Below are 16,492 nucleotides of genomic sequence, written 5' to 3' on the forward strand. Positions count from 1 at the left end.
TTGAATGCTCAACATAAAAGATTCTTGACAAACCAGGTTTCTTATTTTCCTAACGGGTTTGTGTTCATAGCAACTGCAAAGCAGTGGTACGTTGTGAGGTGTTGTCCTGTAAAGAAACAAAGACCATCGATTGGTGGTCAAAACAGAAGTTATCATTGACCTTTTGTTTTCACTGCTGACGTATTTTATACATGAAAAACTGATCGCTAGCTCAGAAGTTTTCCTCTTGACTTATTGAGACGACATCGTTCTAAGCAACGAGAAGTGCCAATGTAAAGTACGTTCAAAAGCGTACATACATACAAGCGCTTGCAAAATAAAGAAAAAAGCGAGTCTGCCAGAGAAAAATGGAGGGATTTTGGAAATGTATAGGTAAATACAATTTTGGGTAAGATTTCCGTATAACTCCATACTTCATTATGCATTCAATTCTTGGATAAAGGAAAGCAGAGGCAAAACAACACATTTCCTTTAGGACTTCGGCTTTGTTTTTGATCGGCACATGGTTCTACGGAAATCTTTCCCAATTTTTTTTGCCCATAACCTTTCTTTTGATCAATTTACCCCACATTTTCCAGTAACAAAAATTCTATTTGCTTTTAGTGTTGGCGATCGTGACAAGTTTAGCGACATGCGTCAGTGGAAAAAGCTGCTCTGCAGTTAACGAGGCAAGTTTGAAAAAAAAAAAAAAAAAAGATTATCTTTACTGTATGTACTTTCAATGTTTACTTTTCTAATAAGTCTGGTTCGAAATGGTCCGAGATCAGGTGATGAAGCCATCTTTAGTCCAGTCAAAGTGAGAATGAAGCCTTGGCAGGTGCTATTAAAAGTACAGTATGCCAAATAGAATGGTCTCACTAAAAGCGAACACTAACCCCGACACGGTTGTTCTTCGGAGTTTGGTGCAACTAATTCGTCTAACAGTCTACTGGTAACTCGAAACAGGAGATGAGTTGATACTCGATAGATTTAAAGCAGTGGCAATAGACACTTTCTGAAATTTCTCTGAAGATGGTCGGCACACTCTTGAAACAACAGTTCTTTTTTCTAAAGCTCGTAGCATAGTCGGTCCATCTTGCCCTCACTGATTTTTAGCGGATATTAACCTGCTGGCTTTACTTGCCCGCCAAATATATTTCTCAAAAAGACGATGACTACCTTTTCTGTTGCCTGTATGTCCCGGTTGGGCCTGATTTCAGACAAGTATAGGTAGAAGTGAGTTTATAACATGCAGCCGACTTCGATCTTGAACAAAACCAATGCGGAATTTTGCATAATTTTTACTTCATTTGCTGCACACTTCGCGAAGCAGAACATGATTATTTAAACTAGGCATTCGTTTGCCAGCTTTTTCTTAATAAATGGACAAACAGTTGAATGAAATGTAAGAAAGTGATCAGACAAAACCTTTTAATTTTACCAAGGAACATGAAGTCAGGATAACCACTCGGTGTTCGACAAACAAGCGCATGTTTATTTAGGCCATGTCAACACTATACCGGATAGCTCGTGAGCCGACAAAAAAACCATATCGGATAGGGCTTCTGTTCACAAAGGCAATGCTGATTCCGGCGCGGCTTTTACAACGGAGCGACGCTGCGCCGCTTCGATCGTGAAATTTTCACTTGTGAATACGTCTAAGTCGTGCAGATTTATCTTCGAGATTGCTATTTATGAAACTCGGTGTTTATTTTCCAGTTTACTAAATCAGCGAAGGCTTGAAATATTTACTAGATAGACATACTTTCAAAGTCAGTCTACGAAACCAGACAGGTTTAGATAGAGAATAATCAATTCACTTTGGTTGAAAACAGCTTACTAACACTGACTGATCTCAGACTTTACCATAAAATTTACTCGAGTTAATTTGATATTGTTACTCAATTATCCCTTTGCATTAGTTATTCTAAATTTCGTTTACTATGAAAAACCTTTGGATACCTTAAAAATAACGTTGCAATTATTTTGCTCTCTCTGCATCACAGATGACCGCGCGGCTTAAATAAAAATTTAAATCGATTGCATAAGTCATTATTTCTCACCATGTCTTAAATCAATCTGTTCTTACAAAAACCAGAAAGAGCTAGATCGTTTATGATCACGCATTATGATTTATTCCGCTAAAAAACTGTCAGAGATAGGAAATGAGAAACTTAGAAATAAGCGCTGTTTACGGCAGACGGAGAAGTGGATCAAAATTTGGCAAATGCCATTTCGACATCACGTTATAGTTCTTAGCCAATCAGACAGCAGCTTTTGTGATGGAGATCGAAGTAATTGATTGATTAGTTCTTCATTTCATTTGCTAGCGTGGACCGCTTGTTCTCAGTACCGCCCAAAATCTTATCAGATACTCTTACGCATTCAAAGAAATTTGACTGAAGTCTTTGTCACTACTAGGCCTAAGTCTCCTTCGTGTTGTATAAGTGTAAAAAGAAAACTATTTTCGCGTTATAAGAAGGCGGAGCCGAAGGCGCTAAATTTGCATGTTACAAACAATGTTTTGTTGAATACGCTGCTTTGAATATTTATTAAGTAACGAAGGGTTTCGATGAGTTTTTGCCGTCGTTGAAATGACAGCGAAGTTTATATTCACTTAAATGTGGTAATTAAACGCGCCATTTATCGCACAAGAAATATCCGGTATGCCAGACTATTGCTTCACTGATAATTTAGTTTTATCGCCTTAGTTGATAATGTAAATTTTCCACCATGAAGAGATTCTATAGCTGACGTTTCAAGTGTTAGTCCTTCGTCAGGCGAATCGCTGTGACGAAGGACTAAAGCCCGAAACGTAGTTGATCAGTATAACCATTTATCCCTTAATTCTTCCACCAACGCAGTACCACAGTTTCTTTAGGGACTTATTCCATTGTTTATTTATTCTTCTTCATTGCGATGATGTCAAACGGTCTGCTGTGCGCTAAAAACCATAAGGAATAAAATACTCGACAAAGGAAAAATCCTTGAAATTTATTGAACGGATTACACCCACGCCTCAAGTATTTCAAGCAAAGAGAAAACGTGTTCCAGTCGGGCAGAAGTATTGTAGATGATATTATTTACGAAAACAATCGTTATTTTTTCCATTTATTATCTATTCGGTATAATCACGAGCTTAATGTATAACCACCAGAAAATGACATGCCTAATGTTTCTTGGTCTCATTTATCAATCTACAAGAATTCTACCTTCACCTATCCACTATTTAAAAAAATTCATCCTTTACCAAATCCACCGTTCACAGCATGGGAAAATGAACTTTCCCTATATTTAGTATCTATTAGACAGTTATCAGGGCGCAACGTTTGAAAGATAGTTTCGATATTTCTTCATTTCCTGTGCCAAAGAGTGCCAAAGGCCGAGCCTGCAAGGGGAAGTGGGGGACTCTGGGGACGAGGATAATTTCACTGTGGGCGATGAATGGCTAAAATGGCGGTATTTTCGTGCAGGTGTTTGCTGAAAGGAAATGCAGTTTGTTTCATCACACAATCGTGATGTCTTTATCAGAAATCTTTGAAAATTTTGATGTAACTTGAAGGTATATTTGAAAATTCCTAGAAAATCTGGGAGACAAAAAATTGTGTCTTTTACGTGGCAAGGTCACTCAGCTGGAGAAAATCTTTACACTCTTCATGAAAAAATAATATCTCTTTGCTAACTGGCAGGTATCTCCTTTCACTTTCAGACTTACTGTGATGCAACAGATTCCTGCCAAGGAGTTAATGAAACATGGTACGTTAAGTGGTTCTTGTAGTGTCATTAATGCAACTTATACTTTCAACTTATCAATCAAACTCATGATGAGGTAAAACTCGGATAGGCGTTTGAATAATTATAATATGTACATGTGAAGTGCTTGTGAAAGTAAAGTTTTTTTACTTAAGTGTCAAATTTGAAATTTGGTCGAAGGCTCCCTACTACCTGATATTCGTAAATACCAAGTGCCTGTGCTCTTGGTGATACTTGAAGAATACCTCGTTCTTTCTCGGTGTTAGGTGAAGAATACCCTTTCTTTCTATTTAAGTTAATGTTTACATTGATGAATTCAAGACAAGGCTGCAAAGACTCAAATTTAATATTGCAGTGTCGCAAAAGGTTTTCTACCTTTGCAGATGATATACATGTAGTAAGGATGCCATATTGGTAGCTTGGCAAAATAAAGATAAATTCCACTGCATTCCTAATGATAGGGACTTTAATTAGTCAGGATGGCAACGCCATGGAAGACGTCGATTAAAAACTGAGTTTCTACATTTAGTTAGAATTTCGAAAATGGCTGCATGTGTTTACATCTCATAGGGCGCCAGACCTCAAACTCAAAATAACGCATAAAAGTAGTGTTGAGTTCCAAATGTAAATTAAAATAATTTGCCGCCGTGGTTTCGCTTCGAAGACGACGCAAATTTTGGTGATTTCACGTTTTTGTTTTGCAAAAGACGGCTAAGAAATGTACAAAGTTTTAAAATGCACATGCTGGGCTATTGTTCTGCCAATTTGATCTATTGTTTTTCCACGTTCTTGCTGCCGTAGCCATCGTGGTTGGCTTAAAGTCCCTAAAACCTGGTCATCTTATTTTTGCCTTTTGTGTAGGTGTTCATGACTATAATTTTAATTGCTCTTTTTTGATAATAATTGGCTTGGCACGGATCTTAAGTGGCTAGATCTTAAATATTCTCTTATTTGTTTATGTGTAGACAGAGCTGAAGTGCCGGTCAATGTTTAATTAATTGAAAGAGTAACTTTTCAATTGAGAGGGACTGTAGATTCCACAGGAATTGCTGATCCAGTTATTCTGTTTCATTGCAGTTTTGACTGTTGTAGTCATGTGAATGAGCGCTGCGAAACTGTTGAACTATTTGGAAAGATCTGCAAGCACCTTCCTCTCATCTGCTCTGAATTAGGACATGAATTGCCGCAATACAATTTTAGCAGTGCAGCTCCTATGTCCAGCCATTATTCACATCCTTCACTCGCCCACTCGATCACTGTCACTGTGGGACCAAGTGGTGTGACTATATCATCCGCTCTAGCATACTCGCATCATGCCTCTGGTTCCCATCTTGGCAGTATGAATGCTTCCATGGCAGCTGCCATGAATGGCTCTATGGGGGCTGCCTCTTCTGTGGTAGCTAGTATGAGTGGTTCTGAAGCAGTTTCTGTGATTTCTTCTCAAGTAGCTACTCTGAGTGCTTCTCAAGGAGAGAGTCTGAGTGCCTCTCAAGTAGCATCTGTAATTTCCTCTGAAATAGCTAGCCTAAGTGCTTCTCAAGGAGCAAGTCTGACTGCCTCTCAAGAAGCGAGCCTGTCTGCTTGTCAAGCAGTGACCATAATTTCCTCTCAAATAGCTAGTCAGAGTGCTTCTCAAGGAGTAAGTCTGACCACCTCTCAAGTTGCAAGTATAATTTCCTCTGAAAATGCGGGCATAACTGCAAGTCTGTTTTCTGCAATTGGTTCCTCCATCACAGGAGATACGAGTGCCTCTCATGCCATTGGTTCCTCTATGGCAGCAAGTATGAGTGCCTCCCATGCTGCTAGCATGAGTGCCTCGTACATGTCAGGGGGTGTTATGTCATGGTCTTCTCTAGAGACTTCAGCTTTTGGCACCATGGTTGCTTCTATTAAACCAAGTTCCCAAAGCTATTTTCGCTCAAGTAGTCCTGCTGTAGTTGGTCCCCCATGGTGGTCAAACTACAACCTCAGTGAGTCCATGGAAAGTTGGCTCAGTTTCATTAAGAACAACAGCATGTGTGACCATGGCGAAAAATTCTGCGGATTAAATCTGCAATGTATTCCTGAGGATCAGCCATGCACAGTTTATCTCTCTAATGATGCACTGAAGAACTTGAGTAACATGGCCTGGTGTGTTAATTGTTCATCAGAAGAGTATTTCTGTCCATTGTTTATGCAGTGCATCAATGTTAGTGAAAGCTGTTCTTATGAGAATCTCGATCAATGGATCAATTCTAATGCTACTATGGGGCTAGCTGATTTGGCCTGTGGGGAGAATGGGACATTTTCTTTTGCAACTATGGAGTGTGTTCCAGAGAAGCATCACGGACATGATGAATGTGGACATGGTGAAGTGTTCTGTCCTTATAGCGCATCCTGTAAGAATAGAGCTGATTGTGCTCCTTTCCCTGAACGGAATTACACTGAAGCTCTAAAGAATGATTCTTTTGGTAAGAGTGATAATACAGTGTATGTTTTCAAACTTATTGGACGTGAGAATTTAAACTCCATTTTTATGTGGGAATGAGAGATATCATGTGATTCAATGACAAAAAAACTGAGACAAATAATTATATAGTTTGTAATTGGAGGAACAAAGACAGTTACTCAAAAATTAGTCTTTTTTGACAGAATTGATTTTTTATATCTTTGCATTCTTATTCATTGTGCATTTTTACTCTTTGAGTTACTGAGGTGACCTTTTGTGAAAACAGAATTGGCTTTACCTTTTATCCTTGACACCCTAACATTGTATCCATATTTCTATGTACTTTTCTTTATGCAATTCCTTTGGTTCTAACAAAGAGAATTTGCTTAGCAATCAAAGTTAAAAGGTGATCATTTCCTTAATTTGACATTCTCAAAGAATGATTCAGCAGTATTAATTTTCAAAGGAGAAATTGGATGTTGGTTCTTCCCTGAGGGCCTAAAAGGTTAACTAGAGAAGCAAGTCAGTTTTCATGCACATATGTCAGTCTACCCACTCTCTCTCTCTCTAAAGAAAGGAATGTTGACTGTCAAAGAATGCAAACGATGTGGCGGAATAAGTTTCCATTTCTAGTATATTGAAAGCAAATTTCAAAACTTCTATGGATCTAACTTTTGATTTCCATTTACATGTGAAAGAACTGGCTCAGATTGGCTAGTGCATTAGATATTTAGGAAATGTTTTGAAGATATTGACAGAAGTAGGCAGTGTTGTCTGATACCTCTTTTTTCTCTTCAGGCTGGGTTCGAATGTGTCAATTCAGAAATCTGGTTTGTCCAAGGGTTGCTATTGCTTTGGAGGATTGCAAACTCGACAAGAGAAAATGCAATTCGTGAGTAGCAAGAATATGTCTCAGTAAATCATTGTTATGAGATGGATTTTCATGGTCATTAATGAAAGGTATCTTTTGTATGCTTTTTGTTTTGTAACAAACTGGCATGATCTGAACAAATGAGTGTTACTTTGCTAATACCACAGACATTTGGTTATTGCATTTGTGAAAACTGATTTTAATTTCTTTGATTGGAAAAGTTTAGGTAGAAAAATGTTTCATAAATATGCATTTCATTTAATAAGTGAAATGTAAGTGTATAACTGCAAGGAGATTTGAACAGAAATAATACGTACCTCAGCTGTGTATGTTCACTTTGGTTATGTGTTCAATTATTTTCTTCAGGAGCTGTCCTGATGGGCAGAAGGTCTGCAATGATCACCACTGTATCCCTGTAGATCAGAAATGCTGCCCTGTGGGTGAAACATTTTGTAATCTAACTAACCTGTGCTTGCCAAATGGAACTATGTGTTGTCCTACAGGTAAAGTCTGTTATGAAATTATTTCTTGGATTTCCAAAGACTTATTAGGCCTTATCAACTAGTACATATTTTGTTGGGGCTCAATTAGTTGTTTTCTTGGGTAGAAATCCTTAATTTCACAGTACTTCTTAATCTCTCATCACATGGACATGTTTGAATGTAAAAAAATGCTGAAGCTCTGGAAGATTTAGGCAATACTGATAATCCATTTGATAATTTTGCTTCAGGCCTTAAGATAACTGACAATAAAATTGTGGTTAGTCAACACATCAGCCAAGTGGCTAAGCATTAATTGTTTAATTCTATGACTCTGTCTGCCTTAAATTGATCCTTGACTCTGTCTGCCTTAAATTTCTCATTGTTTTGGCCCCAAGAATTTGGTCCTATATCAAACAACTCCTCGGTGCTCTATGTTTTTCTCTCTCCATTTTTCTTTCTGCTTGAAAATGCAGACGTGTAAGGAGAGATTTGGTATTGGTCACTCTTGGGAACGAAAGAACTAAGAGACTAGTGCCCCATGTTAGCCATGCGGCTATTACATCTCCCAGTAGCAAAAAAATGACACTGAATTTATTTTCTATTTTGACAGGTCAACAATATTGCCAACACACTGATGGCTGTAAGCAACCAGCAGATTGTCTACCTCCAATTGCCAATGTTACCTTTCCAACAGTGTGGGAGTATCTTCAGCTTGGTGATGCATTGAGCAAGGGAATTTTTGAACAAGGTGATGTTGCTGTAGCACTTTGCAGTCTAGAGAAACATGGCGTAAATGGATCCTTGGAGTTCTATAGCAATAGCAAATGGACTGCTGTCAATGCCCTCACAGCAACTACTGCTCTGGTGTTGGGTAAAACAAGTTACCTGAGGTAATTAATAAAAGAAATTAATCTCTTTCAAGAACATTTATCTTTAAAGCTTAATTTACTTAGGTCTTGATGTGTGCAAGTGAATTTGGTAGGATAGTTACTAGAAACTTTGAGATTGAAATGGATAATTGGGCTGCAATAAAGGAGAGATGGATATCTCACTGTGCTCTCAAAAAAACTTCCTCCTTTGAGTATTCTTTTGCAGTTGACTTTCATAGTGATTCCTGCACAGGTTGTGAAAATATTAATCAGTTTTTTAGGTGAATCTGTGTTCAATTGAGTGTTGAAAGTGATCCAGGATTTCTTTCTTCTTTTTTTTTTTTGTTTGCTTTACTAATGCATGGCTTATAACCCCAGTAATATTGTAGTAATGAAATCTCTTTAGTTTATTGTAAAATATCTTTAGTTTATTGTGGTAATCAAACTTCTTTAGCTTGCAATGTGTAGTATTTACTTAATATTTATTTCTAATACCCACCAAGACTAGCTAATGCTATATGCGGGTTGCGTAAATTTGCATGTAATGTTCTGTAAAATAATAATAAACAACTAGTCACTCTCAGAGGTCAAAGATTACAACCAATTTTCAAATGAGTATCTATCTATGAGTATACTTCACTTTGTGATTGGTCCACAGAAAGTGTACTTCTCTTGCTGCCAATGAAATGCATTTAACCCCTCTGACTCCCATGAGTGACCAAGATGGAATTTCTCCTTACAATATCAATACAATTTCAAGCAGTCAAGTGATGAGAATAAAGAAAAATATCAATTAGAGGATTATTTGTAGATCCAATACCAATTTCTCCAAACTAATATCATAAGAATGTACATGTATAGCAGACAGTTAGGAGAATAAACAACAAGATCTTGGGAGTGAAAGTGTTAACTAAAACCAATCACGACTTGGTCTCTTGTGTTCTCCCTCCACTTTAGGCAGCTGGCTCTAAAAGGTGTTTTCCTTTCCTCTGATTAGACTTTGTTGTTAACTTTGATTTCAGTTTTAAGATACTCAATTGAAAAGTGCTCTATGGAGAACACTTATTTGAAGGACATCTAGGACAATCAGATGTGCTCCTGAACCTCTGTAAAACTAAATATTTGTTTAGATATTGTTGAGAAGGCCATGAATGAGAATAAGAAGGACATAGACTGAGCTAGATAGCCAGACATTCCTGTAGAATGATTTTTCTGTTGATGCCTAGGAATCTACATTTACTCATTGGTTAATATGTTTTTCTTTTGTCAGATTTAACCCTACAAGAAAGGGATCTCATGGTATTGTACTGGTTAACTTTACTGCGTACAATGATTCTTCCAAAGTTGGTCAATACATGGATGCATCATCTAAGAAGTGGACACATGGAAAGACCATTGCCATTTTTGTTTTACCATCTGTGGTACCCCCAGAAATGGTGTATAATGGCTCCCTTTATACTGTGGCAGAGGATAGCAAGGGTGAAGTGGATTTTGATGTAAGTGTAAAGCTTTCAAACCACAAATTGGCAAAGAGAGTGTGAGAAGCTGAATGATTTCATGTTTTTGTGACGTGCATGTGGTATTAGAGATTGACTTGGTGATTTTAGAGGGGAGGTGAAGTAAATTGCATAGTTATCAATTTGAAAAGAATATTGCAGTTATATGTAGGGGGTTTGGTACCAAGGCACAATATTGAAAGTACCTTAAGACTTCCCTTTGGTGATTATCCCTGGTGCACAATAAAGTAGTGTGACCAGCATGTAATTCCCTCTTGTAGTAATACTGCTGAATCATTCATAAAGATCAGGAGAATAACAAAAATGATAGCCAACCTGGGATGCTTTGATTATCAACCAATTCTCCTTAGTAGCAGAGGCAGCAACAAATGGGATACTGACGTTAGGGTGAAAAAGCTTAAGGTTAAGTGCACAGTCACTCTCAAGTAAGACTGTATGCAGGGATTAGAAAGGAAAGAATTTGAACAACACTTTTGGTCAAATGACAACAAACACCCTGTTCTTGTTTATAATCTGGAAATGTAATAACTACGTAAATCGATATTTCATCCGTGTTAATCTGTTTCTACTTCTTGTTTGGTTATAGATATGGGATCACCTATATGACAGCTCTCCAGAGGGCAATACAAAAAGCCACATCCCTGATGCCATACTTGCAGATGTTAACTGCAAAATGGTTGAGCTTTACAATGAGTTACTGAAGGATTTATCATCTTTGAAGCTTGCGCTAAAAATTAAAACAACATCAGGTAAGTAAAGCTTTGAAATGAACTATGACCGATAATCCACAATTCTAATACAAAAGTGAGATAAATCTTCCTAAACCCACTTTTCATCAATAGTTACGAACAATAATTGTTTGATTATAACACACAAAATGATTTCAAAAGTTTCTCACAGAGAAATTCTTTTAAAATGATGATCACGATGAAGCTGTTATCATTATAATTTCTAATTAATATATTATTACAGAACTGTTATTTTTTATTATACTATTGTAATGTAATTCATTGTTTCATGCTTTGATAATACCAGTTTATACTTTTCTAAATTATATTTTTTGCAACCATTCTATTTTGTAGAAAATGTAAAGTTTAAAGGAGGAGAAGCCAAAGGTTACCTTTCAAACATGACTGAGATCAAATTTACTCCTAAGAAAGACTTTAATGGCAATGTAGAAATTAGCATGGAAACCTTTCTGGCTTCTCGAAAGAAGTCCTCTTTGGCCATTTCCCACTTTTTCTCCCACAAAGTTACAGAAGCTCTGCATATGACAGCTGATTTAAAGGTGAGTTAAACATGATTTGTCTGGTGAAGCGAGGGTAAGAATTTCTCCATTATGTTAGCACTGGCAGTGTAAAAATCCACTTTTCTTTGCTTTCTGACAGGGAGGTTTACAAGATTTGACAAAGAAGGTGCTTTTCAAGATCATGCAAGACAATTTGAAGCCTACTTCTGATAACATCCGCACAGCTATTCAGAATTTAAATGGTATAATTTTAAATACCACAGATGAGCAAGCCGTTTTTGGTCATGTCGTCCAGCTCATCAATTCAAGTAAGTTTACTCTTTACACTCTAACATCAGCAATATTCTTCTCCGTATTGTTCTCTATAAATTGTCTAAGTTGCTGACTAAAAGGATTTGTTTAACAAACAAAGGCTTCTTTCATTGGTGATCATTCTCTTTATTCTCCTGGGGTCAGGCTGTGAGGAGAAACTGGATGCTAGTCTCTCAAGGCTAATCAAAACTGTTTTTCTTGATTCCACTGACCATTCTGAGTAAAATCCTGAACTTAACAGGGGAAAACATAACTCATTTTTTATGTTGTGGATTAGCATAACTGTTTAAGAAGAAATGGGGTCTACTATTTGCTTTGGAAAACCATGCCGTTTGTTGTAGCACATTTTTGTCCATTATGAATTGCATTTTCACTTGACTTTGTCTTGTTTTGGCAGGCAAGGAACCAGATGGAGACTCCTTTTCACATGTAAGTTAATTTCAAAACCAATCAATCATTTTGTTGTCATCCTGTTAGCGCATGATCTGATTGTAAATTCTCCCATTAAGCTTTAAACAAGGACCCTGACTATAAAACGACTTTTGCCCTGGGCAAGCCGTCAGTCATTTCACCCCTGACACCGAACTGTCGACATCAACCAGTCCGTGACCGTGCGATATCTGCAAAACTATTGTAACCGAAAGGTCACTTGCAGCCAGTGCATATCTCAAACTTCTACGAATTTTGCCATTTTCGTTTACGGCAAAAAAAAGATGATCGGCTCCACTCAGTTGGCTCCACGGAATGTACACCCGCTTGCGATGTCATTTCTGTAAGGAAGGCAAACGGCCAGAGGGCTAGCGGTGAGGACTAGCTTTTATGACCTTTATTATCTTTCACAAGAATCCTCTTCTCATACCGGTTTTGTATTGTTGTAATAAAGTGGTTAGTTTCTTCGACGTTTTGTCTACGGGATTTCATGTGACACTTATACAAGAACTCCTCTGCAATTAAACAAGAGATCACGTTGGATAGAGTTTTTATTTGAATCGCGCGCCATTTCTCCAACGGAATATGTGGTGTTGAAATACGAATCCCGTGGGTGCTCATATAAAATAATTTCGGTCACGGATTGGAAACATGTCTGGTTGACTGAAATCCGATGGAAAACAAATTATCATCGGCTATATTGCCTGAACGGTCCTCAAGAACTATTGAAAACCTCGACCTTTTCATAAGTAGCTAGTGAAATAGGCTTCTCGTTGCAACGCGCGTCTAAAATGTTCAGGCAAAAAATATCCTACATAGTGCCGTGTCAAAATACTTAGAAAACTATGTTCCTTTGAAAGGGACCTATTCTCGAACCTCGCTCTATTTTTTTTTCCTTTTTTGAGCCTTTTTCTCCCCATAACTCAAAACGTGCGATAAAACATTGGACCCGTTTATGTCGGTTTGGGTGGCCGCGTCGCTGGCGAGATGAGAAGCCTGAGCGAACGAGCAAGATCTAAACAAAGAGGAGTGACTTTCACTTACCATACCTCTTTGTTCAGACGATTTGAATAAGTCTAAGAGTCGTTCCATCAAAATAACATTTGCCATCGGTGTTCGACTCGCTAAATGAAGGCGTTCCTTCAACCGCTGAATTCTTGTCTTCACGCTTTCCAATCGCTCTTCCATTCCGGGTCCGACCGCCAGCTCCAGTGTATAACGGACTCGTAGACCTCGCGCCGCTATTTTGGCTTTTTTTTGATGGAAAATCCGCCATGGCAAAATAAAATGCATTTTTAAAGCTAAAGACTAGTTAGTGCGCGACTGTAGCAACCGTAAAATGGATCAATTCGAAGTGGAAGATGAGTTATGTCGCAACATACACGTACACACATTTACATACATGTACATAAATGTACATATATGTACATGAAAACCACTCTCTCTGAGCATGTCACAGTACTGAGATCCTCTAGTCAATGATATCGACGGCTCAAGAAGTTGAGGCAAACGGAGGGGAGTCAGAGGGCCAGTACGACCATCTCGCGATAGGAGGAGCCGTTAGGAGCGCGAAATTCAAATTGCGATAGCCTAATTTTTTGAGTTTTGCAAATGAAGATCAGTATTTCTCCATTCGTCCCTTTTTAATCGTCAATAAAAACATTTTCAAGTGGAAATCAATTGAAACAAGACAAGGATATCGGTCTTCGTGTACAAATCTCTTTTTCCCCCTTCACCTTCCATTCGTCAGCCATCTTCGATTAGCCATGGAAGCAGAGATTGTGTTACAAGACGGGGGAGGAGCTATCCCTTTTATAGTCAGGGTCCTTGTTTAAGCTGTTACACATTTCTTGGTAAATTACCGGTAGTCAGGAGAATCAAGATAACCTCTACCTGATGAGTTTGAGTAGTCTCATTTCCTGTTTGCTGGATGATGTTTGGATAATTATTATAGGGAGAAGTTACATGTTAATCACTTTTGGTAGTTAAAGGACTAATTGCATCTTCAACAATGCTGAGGATTTGTTGTCACCTACAGCAGTTACAACAAATGACTAAGTGATTGATTTAGTGACTTAGAAATAATGAGATTTGCTTACACGATTTCTTTTTTTGTTAAAATTGTAGTAGACTGGTTTTTTTTATTATTCATATCACAGATTTCGGCTAATAGGAAGATCATCGAAGTTGATCAAAGTGGAGAAGTTCTTTTTCATGGTAATGTGACGGTGATAACAATAACTGTCACACCAGTGAATGACCGACCAGTATTAAAGTACACAGGAGGAGCCTTAGACCCGCTCCCGTACGAGCTGTTTGCAGGATGGAATCCTGGAACATTTGTCAGAGATATATTTGACCAATCCAAAACAAATCCCCTTGCAGAAGACATTGACGATAGAGCAATGGAACTTGGAGCTGTCATCCTGTCTGTAGGCAATGGCTCCCTTGGACGCTGGCAGTATCAAATGAACAGTTCAATGGCCTTTCGAGAATTTACCTTCGACGAAGATGCAGGGGAGGTTTTTCTTCTACCACCAGCCGCCAGGTACATGTATACCTCCAACATGAAGTTGAATTTTAAGTGGGAAAATGTGATTTAGGCAAAGTATAACACAAGGCAATGCTTCATAAGCTAATAGATGATAAGTTATATAAAACCTCTATTACATTACATCAGACATTTTGCTGATAACTAATTACATAGTGATCTCAACATTTTCCTGATGATGGTATGAATTTTTATTTCTGTGTTTGCACCCATTCCCGGTTTACTTGACTATGATATTAGGATCAAGATGGAACTTTACGACAACCAATCTGTTTGGAGCTCTTCACAAGCGTTGAAACGAGGAGCAGTTATACGGGTCAGAGCGTGGGACATGACCGATGGAAATGTGCCAGGGCTTTTTAATATAAGTATTTTATCGGAGACATCTGTTAGCAAGAAATTTGCCAACCTTCGTCTTCTGCGGCGAGGTTGCGATAACAAGACAGACTTCCCTTCCAAGAATGACCGATGTGGTGTTTGCAGAGGGAACGATGCTTGCGTTAAATGTGATGGTGAACCGAATTCAGATGCTTTTTATAGTAAGTATAATCTAATGTAATTATATTGTCTGATGCTGTTTTTTTTTTTGTAAAGATCTCAGATATATAAACTGATCACAAAATTTGCCGATCCATTCGTTATTTTGACAAGAGAGCTTGCGGTATACTTATGGGACGTTATACAAATTGAAATATCTTGTTTTCTTGAGTTTCATTCGTGAAGATATAAAACAATATTTTAAATGTCATACCAAAGGCCATGTATGAAGTCCTGAAATTTATTAGTAGTGTGTAATAATCTGAGGAAACTAGTAACTCTTACCACCCCTTAAAGGGATTAAAATGCAATTGGTACATCTTGTGTTCAAGAAATTTTTGCCTATTTGTTACTAATACTAATTACAAGTTTGGTGTCATGATTTTGCTTTGTCTTTTTTTTCCTAGATGATTGCGGATATTGTGTTTTAGGGAATACTAATAAGACTGCAGATTACAAGAAAGACTGTGCAGGGCATTGTGACAAAAACGTCCAGAATAATGATACTTGCGGGACGTGCATGAACAAGAATAAAATCAGAAATCTGAAAGATTGCAGAGGATTATGTTTTGGAACAGCAGATGTCGATGAGTAAGTGTCAATGATAAGACATAATTTGGATATATCAACAAAGTTGAAATGGTAAATTGGCCACCGTAACGATTACAAAAGCTGACGTTTCGAGCGGTAGCCCTTCGTCGGAGCGAATAGAGGAATTGTGGGTTGTGTGTGCTTTTAAAGGAAGAAAATGGAGCAACGTTATTGGTGGGAACATGACAAAGAGAAAAGCAAGAATTAATTAGTGGAATGAAAAGCGTTCGTTGATCCCTGTGGGATTTAGACTGCCGGTTTGAAAGATGAGCTTTTGTTCAAGATTTTTACGGCTTTCCGTGCTACCTAAGTGTAAGGAAAGACCGCAGATTGCCATATGTTGCTTAGAATGATTAGGTAAAGAAAAATGCCTAGCGACTGGTTTCGATGTGTCCTTGTCATTCCTTTCCACGTCTCGAAGGTGTTCTCGGAATCGGTCACCGAGTCTTCTGCCTGTTTCGCCGATGTAAATTTTTTTGCAATAAGTGCAAATTATGCAATAGATTACATTGGCGGAGGTGCACGTGAAGTGGTGCACGAGCGCATTTAAAAGTGCCTGGTTGGTAATTAGTCTGAAAAGAACTTCTGACCAAAAAATCACCTATGTTTTTGTCGCGTTTGAATGAAATGAGCGGAGGCTGCGAAAAGATAGTGCTTGTCTCTGGATCGTTTTCAAGTAATTTAAAGTTTTTAAGAATGATGGATTTAACTGAATGGTTGTGAGGGTGAAACGTGAGAGTGAATGGAATGCGGTCGGAATCTTCCTTATGCGACGTTTGTAGTGCTGAATGTCGATCAATAATTTGGGCGCGGTGGTAACCCGCTTGAACAACAAACAGGGTAACCAAGTTTATCAAAAAACTGGCACATTGACTCTGATTTGTGGTGGAAATCAGAGTCATCACTACATAAACGACGAAGTCT

General features: G+C 38.0%; 1 protein-coding gene across 2 annotated transcripts in view; it reads left to right on the forward strand.

The window, feature by feature from the left end:
- Positions 1–247: 247 nt before the first annotated feature.
- LOC111343875 (uncharacterized) overlaps positions 248–16,492 on the forward strand; it is a 33,995-nt gene continuing 17,750 nt past the window's right edge. The window contains exons 1-15 of one of the 2 annotated variants that reach the window (XM_088731496.1): positions 248–372; positions 604–668; positions 3,689–3,735; positions 4,810–6,182; positions 6,959–7,052; positions 7,398–7,534; positions 8,124–8,403; positions 9,653–9,878; positions 10,486–10,648; positions 10,982–11,187; positions 11,288–11,456; positions 11,858–11,889; positions 14,049–14,437; positions 14,681–14,979; positions 15,385–15,568. In XM_088731496.1, the coding sequence (XP_088587622.1) occupies positions 348–372; positions 604–668; positions 3,689–3,735; positions 4,810–6,182; positions 6,959–7,052; positions 7,398–7,534; positions 8,124–8,403; positions 9,653–9,878; positions 10,486–10,648; positions 10,982–11,187; positions 11,288–11,456; positions 11,858–11,889; positions 14,049–14,437; positions 14,681–14,979; positions 15,385–15,568 (3,689 nt within the window). In that variant the 5' untranslated portion in view covers positions 248–347. Of the gene's footprint in view, positions 373–603; positions 669–3,391; positions 3,542–3,688; positions 3,736–4,809; positions 6,183–6,958; positions 7,053–7,397; positions 7,535–8,123; positions 8,404–9,652; positions 9,879–10,485; positions 10,649–10,981; positions 11,188–11,287; positions 11,457–11,857; positions 11,890–14,048; positions 14,438–14,680; positions 14,980–15,384; positions 15,569–16,492 lie in introns of those variants that run through there. The other variant, XM_088731500.1, reaches the window with a different exon arrangement.

The sequence above is a fragment of the Stylophora pistillata genome, chromosome 1 (genome assembly GCF_964205215.1).
Source record: "Stylophora pistillata chromosome 1, jaStyPist1.2, whole genome shotgun sequence".
NCBI classification, from domain to species: Eukaryota; Metazoa; Cnidaria; class Anthozoa; order Scleractinia; family Pocilloporidae; genus Stylophora; species Stylophora pistillata.